The sequence below is a fragment of the Lichenostomus cassidix genome, unplaced genomic scaffold (genome assembly GCF_008360975.1).
Source record: "Lichenostomus cassidix isolate B80296 unplaced genomic scaffold, HeHo_3.0 HiC_scaffold_40, whole genome shotgun sequence".
Lineage (NCBI taxonomy): Eukaryota > Metazoa > Chordata > Aves > Passeriformes > Meliphagidae > Lichenostomus > Lichenostomus cassidix.
In genome coordinates this window covers 1,201,775-1,209,085 of record NW_028147459.1, presented here as the reverse complement: position 1 = coordinate 1,209,085, position 7,311 = coordinate 1,201,775, and the positions used below count along the sequence as shown (strand labels likewise).

Sequence of the window (7,311 nt, the reverse complement as noted above, 5' to 3'; positions counted from 1 at the left end):
ACTGCACCCCAAAACCTACATTCAATCCCCCCAAAACTGCATCAAATCCACCCCAAAAGTGCCTTCAATCCCCCAACACCCCAAAACTGCACCCTAAAACTGCATCCAAGGACCCCAAAATTACATTCAATCCCCCCCAAAACCCAAAAACTGCATCCAAACACCCCAAAAATGTACCCCAAAAGTTCATTCAACTCCCCAAAACCCCAAAATTGCATCAATGCCCCCCAAAACTGCACCCCAAAATTGAATTCAAACACCCCAAAACTGCCTTCAATCCCCCCAAAAACTGCACCCTTTCCCCCCTTTCATTTGGGGGATCCGAAATTCAGCTCCCCTCACTCATTTTTGGGGTTCACGCCACTCCCCCCACCCCAAAATCGCTTTTTTGGGGTTTTTTTTTTTCCCCAAATACTCATTTTTGGGGTTCCTGATTGTTTCCTGGGGTTTGGGGTTTTTGGGATTTCTGCTAAATGCTGAATAAATGAATTGCATTTGTGTTTCTGTGTGGTTTTGGGGGGTTTGAGGGTCCCACCCCCCAGGATTTTGGGGGTCAAAGACCCCTGGGAGAGCTAAAAAATGGGGGGGAGAGGGAGATTTGGGGGGAAAACACTCCAAATTCGGGGAGAAAAAATCCCAAATTGGGGAGAAAACATCCCAAATGGGGAGGAAAAAATCCAAAATGGTGAGAAAACACCTCAAATGGGGAGAAAACATCCAAAATTGGGAGAAAAAAATCGAAAATGGGGACAAAAAAATCCCAAATTGGGGAGAAAACACCCAAATTTTGGAGAAAACATTCCAAATTTGGGAGGAAAAAAAACCAAAATGGGGAGAAAACATCCAAAATTGGGAGAAAAAAAAACAAACTGGGGAGGAAACACCCAAATAGGGGGGAAAACAACCCAAAGTGGGGAGAAAATACCCCAAATTGGGGAGGAAAAAAACCAAATTCGGGAGAAAAAAACCCAAAATGGGGAGGAAAAAAAAACAAAGTGGGGAGAAAACACCCAAATTGGGGAGAAAACAACCGAAATTGGAGAGAAAACACCCCAAAACGGGGAGAAAACATCCAAAATGAAGAAAAAAATAACCAAATTGAGGAGAAAAAAACCCAAAATGGGGAGCAAACACCTAAAATTGGGGAGAAAACATCCAAAATGGGGAGAAAAAACCCAAAATGGGGAGAAAACAACCAAAATGGGGAATCTGATTTGGGGTCTCTGGGGGATTTCTGAGGGATTTGGGGTTTCTCTGGGGGATTTAGGGAATTTTTGGGGGGATTTGGGATCTCGGGGATTTTGGGTTTCTCTGTGGGACTTGGGATCTCTGAAGATCCCAAGAGATTTGGGGTCTCTGGAGGATTTTGGATCTCTGGGGGCTTTGAGGTTTCTATGGGCGTTTTGGGATCTCAGGGGGACTTGGGATTTCTCTGGGGGATTTGGGGTGTTTTGGGGGATTTTGAGGTTTTTGGGAACTTTCGCGAATCTCGCTCCCCGCTGGTGTCACCAAGCCACGCCCCTCCACCAAACCACGCCCACTCCCATGACATCATCTCTTAAAACCCCGCCGCGCCAAGCCCCGCCCCTTGTTAAGCCCCGCCCACCAAACCCCGCCCATTCCCATTACGTCACCTCCTTTAAACCCCGCCCCAGATAAGCTCCGCCCTCCAACCAAACCCCGCCCAGTCCCATTACATCACCCCTCTTAGCCCCGCCCACTCGCATTACATCACCCCTCTTAGCCCCGCCCACTCCCATTACATCACCCCGTTAAGCCCCGCCCACTCCCATTACATCACCCCTCTCGGGTTAAGCCCCGCCCCCTGTTTCGCGTCCCCGTTGCCATGACAACCGCCGCTTCCCGGAAGTTCCTCCCCGCGGAGGAAGAGGAGGAGGAAGAGGAGGAAGAGGAGGAAGAGGAAGAACAAGCGGCGGCGCCATGAAGCTTCTCACGCACAACCTGCTCAGTTCGCACGTTCCCGGGCTGCGGCCGGGCGGGGGGTTCCCGCTGCGCATCGAGGTGAGCCCGGAGACCCCCGAGAGACCCTCGGGGTGGGGAGGGAAACCCTCGGGAGACCCCCGAGAGACCCCCGAGAGACCCTCGGGAGACCCTCGGGAGACACTCGGGGTGGGGAGGGAAACCCCCGGGAACTCCCTTTGCCTTTTTATGGTTTTATAGTGACAAAAAATCTTGAATTTTCCTTTTTTTAAATTAAAAAAAATGGGGAAAAAATGTTTCTAGGGTTCTGCAAGCTGCCCTTTCCTTCTCCGGGAATCCCTTTGCCTTTTTATGGTTTTATAGGTAGAAAAAGTCTTGATTTTTCCCCTTTTTTAAATTAAAAAAAATGTTTCTAGACTTCTGCAAGCTGCTCTTTCCCCTCCCCTATTCTGAAAGTTTTATAGTGAGAAAAAGTCTTGAATTTCCCTTTTTTAAATTAAAAAAAATGGGAAAAAATATGTTTCTAGACTTCTGCAAGCTGCTCTTTCCCCTCCCCTATTTTGAAAGTTTTATAGTGAGAAAAAGTCTTGATTTTTCCCTTTTTTAAATTAAAAAAAAATGGAAAAAAATATGTTTCTAGGCTTCTGCAAGCTGCTCTTTCCCCTCCTGGTGTTTTTGTAGTTTTATAGTCAGAAGGAATGTTGAATTTTCCTTTTTTAAATTAAATTTAAAAATACAAAAATTGCTTCTAGACTTCTGCAAGCTGCCCTTTCCCCTCTCTGTATTTTGAAAATTTTATAGTGAGAAAAAGTCTTGATTTTTCCCTTTTTTAAATTTAAAAAAATGGAAAAAAAAATGTTTCTAGGCTTCTGCAAGCTGCCCTTTCCCCCCCGGGAATCCCTTTCCCTTTTTATAGTTTTATAGTCGGAAGGAATCTTGAATTTTCCCTTTTTAAATGAAAAAAAACCCAATAAAAAGAATACAATTTAAAAATACAATTAAAAAATACAATTCAAAAAATACAATTTAAAAAAATTTTTAAAAATACAATTTAAAAAATACAACTTAAAAAAATACAAAAAATGCTTCTAGACTTCTGCAAGCTGCCCTTCCTCACCCCGGGAACTCCCTTTGCCTTTTTATGGTTTTATAGTGAGAAAAAATCTTGAATTTCCCTTTTTTAAATTTAAAAAAATGGGAAAAAAATATGTTTCTAGGCTTTAGCAAGCTGCTCTTTCCCCTCTCTGTATTTTGAAAATTTTATAGTGAGAAAAAGTCTTGAATTTCCCCTTTTTTAAATTAAAAAAAAATGGAAAAAAAATGTTTCTAGACTTTTGCAAGCTGCTCTTTCCCCTCCTGGTGTTTTTGTAGTTTTATAGTTAGAAGGAATGTTGAATTTTCCCTTTTTTAAATTAAAAAAAAATGGAAAAAAATGTTTCTAGACTTCTGCAAGCTGCTCTTTCCCCCCCGGGAACTCCCTTTGCCTTTTTATGGTTTTATAGTGAGAAAAAATCTTGATTTTTCCCTTTTTTGAATTTAAAAAAATGGAAAAAAATATGTTTCTAGACTTCTACAAGCTGCACTTTTCCCTCCCAGCATCTTTGTAGTTTTGTAGTCAGAAGGAATCCTGAATTTTCCCTTTTTTAAATTAAAAAAAAATGGAAAAAAAATATGTTTCTAGACTTCTGCAAGCTGCCCTTCCCTTCTCCGGGAACTCCCTTTGCCTTTTTATGGTTTTATAGTGAGAAAAAATCTTGAATTTTCCTTTTTTAAATTAAAAAAAAATGGAAAAAAAATGCTTCTAGGCTTCTGCAAGCTGCTCTTTCCCTTCTCTGTATTTTGAAAATTTTATAGTGAGAAAAAGTCTTGAATTTCCCCTTCTTTAAATTTAAAAAAAATGGGAAAAAAATGTTTCTACACTTCTGCAAGCTGCTCTTCTCCCCCCGGGAACCCCCTTTCACTTTTTATGGTTTTATAGTGAGAAAAAATCTTGATTTTTCCCCTTTTTTAAATTAAAAAAAATGGAAAAAAAATGTTTCTAGACTTTTGCAAGCTGCCCTTTTCCCTCTCTGTGTTTTGAAAATTTTATAGTGAGAAAAAGTCTTGAATTTTCCCTTTTTTTAATTAAAAAAAAATGGAAAAAAAATATGCTTCTAGACTTCTGCAAGCTGCCCTTTCCCCCCCGGGAACTCCCTTTGCCTTTTTATGGTTTTATAGGTAGAAAAAATCTTGAATTTTCCCTTTTTTAAATTAAAAAAAATGGAAAAAATATGTTTCTAGACTTCTGCAAGCTGCTCTTTCCCCCCGGGAACTCCCTTTCCCTTTTTATAGTTTTATAGTCGGAAGGAATCTTGAATTTTCCTTTTTTAAATACAAAAAAAATGTTTCTAGGCTTCTGCAAGCTGCCCTTTTCTTTCTCTGTGTTTTGAAAGTTTTATAGGCAGAAAAAGTCTTGAATTTTCCCTTTTTAAATTAAATTAAAAATGTTTCTAGACTTCTGCAAGCTGCTCTTCCCCCTCCCGGTGTTTTTGTAGTTTTATAGTTAGAAGGAATCTTCGATTTTCCATTAATTCCCCGTTAGTTCCCCCATTAATTCCCCGTTAATTACCCCGTTAATTCCTTTTCATTCCCCGTTAATTAATTCCTCATTAACATCCCCATCAATCCCCAATCAATCCCCTATCAATTCCCCATCAATTCCCATCAATTCCCAATAAATTCCCAATCAATTCCTAATCAATTCCTCGTTAATTCCCCATTAATTCCTGTTAATTCCCCATCAATTCCCATCAATTGCTGATCAATCCCTGATCAATTCCCCATCAATTCCTAATCAATTCCCAATCAATTACTAATCAATTTCCATCAATTCCCCGTTAATTCCCCATTAATTCCCCGTTACTTCCCGTTAATTCCCCCTTATTTCTTCTTTATTTCCTATCAATTCCCCATCAATTCCCAATCAATTCCTAATCAATTCCTAATCAATTCCCGTTAATTCCCCCATTATCCCTGTCAATTCTCTGTTAATTCCCTGTTAACTCTCCCCATTAATTCCCCATCAATCCCCAATCAATCCCCTATCAATCCCCAATCAATTCTCCATTATTTCCCAGTCTATCCCCAATCAATTCCCCAATCAATCCCCGATCAATCCCCGATCAATCCCCAATCAATTCTCACTAATTCCCCATTAATTCCCTGTTAACTCTCCCCATTAATCCCCAATCAATCCCCAACCAATACCCGATCAATCCCCAATCAATTCTCCATTATTTCCCGGTCAATTCCCAAATCAATCCCCAATCAATCCCCGATCAATCCCTGATCAATCCCCAACCAATCCCCGATCAATCCCCGATCGATCCCCGATCAATTCCCGATCGATCCCCGATCAATCCCCTAATCAATCCCCGATCAATCCCCCATCAATCCCCAATCAATCCCAAATCAATCCCCAATCAATTGTCCATTATTTCCCAGTCTATCTCCAATCAATCCCCGATCAATCCCCAATCAATCCCCAATTAATCCCCAACCAATCCCCAATCAATCCCCAATCAATCCCCGATCAATCCCCAATCAATCCCCAATCAATCCCCAATCAATCCCCAATCAATCCCCAATCAATCCCCAATTAATCCCCAACCAATCCCCAATCAATCCCCAATCAATCCCCAATCAATTCCCCATCAATACCCCATCAATCCCCAATCAATTCCTAATCAATTCCCGTTAATTCCCCGTTAATTCCCCATTAATTCCTCATTAACATCCCAATCAATTCCCAATCAATCCCCAATCAATTCCCAATCAATTCCCGTTAATTCCCCATTAACTCTCCCCATTAATTCCCCATTAACATCCCCAGTCAATTCCCCAATCAATTCCCCATCAATACCCGATCAATCCCCAATCAATCCCCCATCAATCCCCGATCAGTCCCCAATCAATCCCCAATCAATCCCCAATCAATCCCTGATCAATCCCCAATCAATTCTCATTAATTCCCCATTAATTCCCTGTTAACTCTCCCCATTAATTCCCAATCAATCCCCGATCAATCCCTGATCAATCCCCAACCAATCCCCAATCAATCCCCGATCAATCCCCAATCAATCCCCAATCAATTCTCCATTATTTCCCGGTCAATTCCCCAATCAATCCCCAATCAATACCCAACCAATACCCAACCAATCCCCGATCAATCCCCGATCAATCCCCAATCAATTCCCCAAACAATCCCCAATCAATTCCCCAATCAATCCCCAATCAACCCCCAATCAATCCCAAATCAATACCCAATCAATTCTCCATTATTTCCCGGTCAATTCCCCAATCAATCCCCGATCAATCCCCAATCAATCCCCAATCAATCCCCAATCAATCCCCGATCAATCCCCAATCAATCCCCAATTCTCATTAATTCCCCATTAATTCCTCGTTAACATCCCCATCAATTCCCCAATCAATTCCCCAATCAATCCCCAATCAATACCCAATCAATTCCCCATCAATTCCCAGCTAATTCCCGTTAATTCCCCGTTAATTCCTCATTAACATCCCCATCAAATCCCCAATCAATCCCCAATCAATCCCCAATTCTCATTAATTCCCCATTAATTCCTCATTAACATCCCAATCAATCCCCAATCAATCCCCAATCAATCCCCAATCAATCCCCGACCAATCCCCGATCAATCCCCAACCAATCCCCGATCAATAACCCGATCAATCCCCAATCAATACCCGATCAATACCCGATCAATCCCCAATCAATACCCGATCAATACCCGATCAATCCCCGATCGATCCCCGATCGATGGCAGGCCGCCGAGGTGCAGATCCGCCCCGTTCCCTTCAACGCTTCCTTCGTTTCCCGTTTGCTGCCGAAGCTGCGCTGGGATGTCCTGCGGGAGGCGGCCGAGAGCGTGAGCCGGGATTGGGGAATTTGGGGGAATTTTGGGGGATTTTGGGGGAAATTTGGGGGTTTGGAGTTTGGGAGGAGTGGGTTGGGGGAAATTTGGGATTTGGGGGGGATTTGAGGGAATTTGAGGGAATTTGGGATGTTTGTGGAAATTTGGGGAGTTTGAGGAATTTGAGGGAATTTGGGGAGAATTTGGGGTTTGAAATTGGGGGAATTTGGGGGGATTTGGGGATTTTGGGGAAGTTTGGGGTAATTTGGGGATTTTGGGGGATTTGGGGGAAATTTGGGAGGAAATTTGGGGGATTTTGGGGGATTTGGGGGAATTTGAGGGAATTTGGGATGTTTGTGAATTTGGGGGAGTTTGAGGAATTTGAGGGGAATTTGAGAATTTGGGGGTTATATGGGAGATTTGGGGGTTTTGGGGAATTTGGGGGAATTTGGGG

General features: G+C 42.3%; 1 protein-coding gene across 1 annotated transcript in view; it reads left to right on the top strand.

Annotated features, from left to right (window-relative positions):
- Nucleotides 1–1,916: 1,916 nt before the first annotated feature.
- Nucleotides 1,917–7,311, top strand: part of TRMT112 (tRNA methyltransferase activator subunit 11-2) — an 8,437-nt gene continuing 3,042 nt past the window's right edge. The window contains exons 1-2 of the mRNA XM_085046588.1: nucleotides 1,917–2,022; nucleotides 6,771–6,872. Coding sequence (XP_084902714.1) covers nucleotides 1,942–2,022; nucleotides 6,771–6,872 — 183 coding nt within the window. The 5' untranslated portion in view covers nucleotides 1,917–1,941. The remainder of the gene's footprint in view (nucleotides 2,023–6,770; nucleotides 6,873–7,311) is intronic.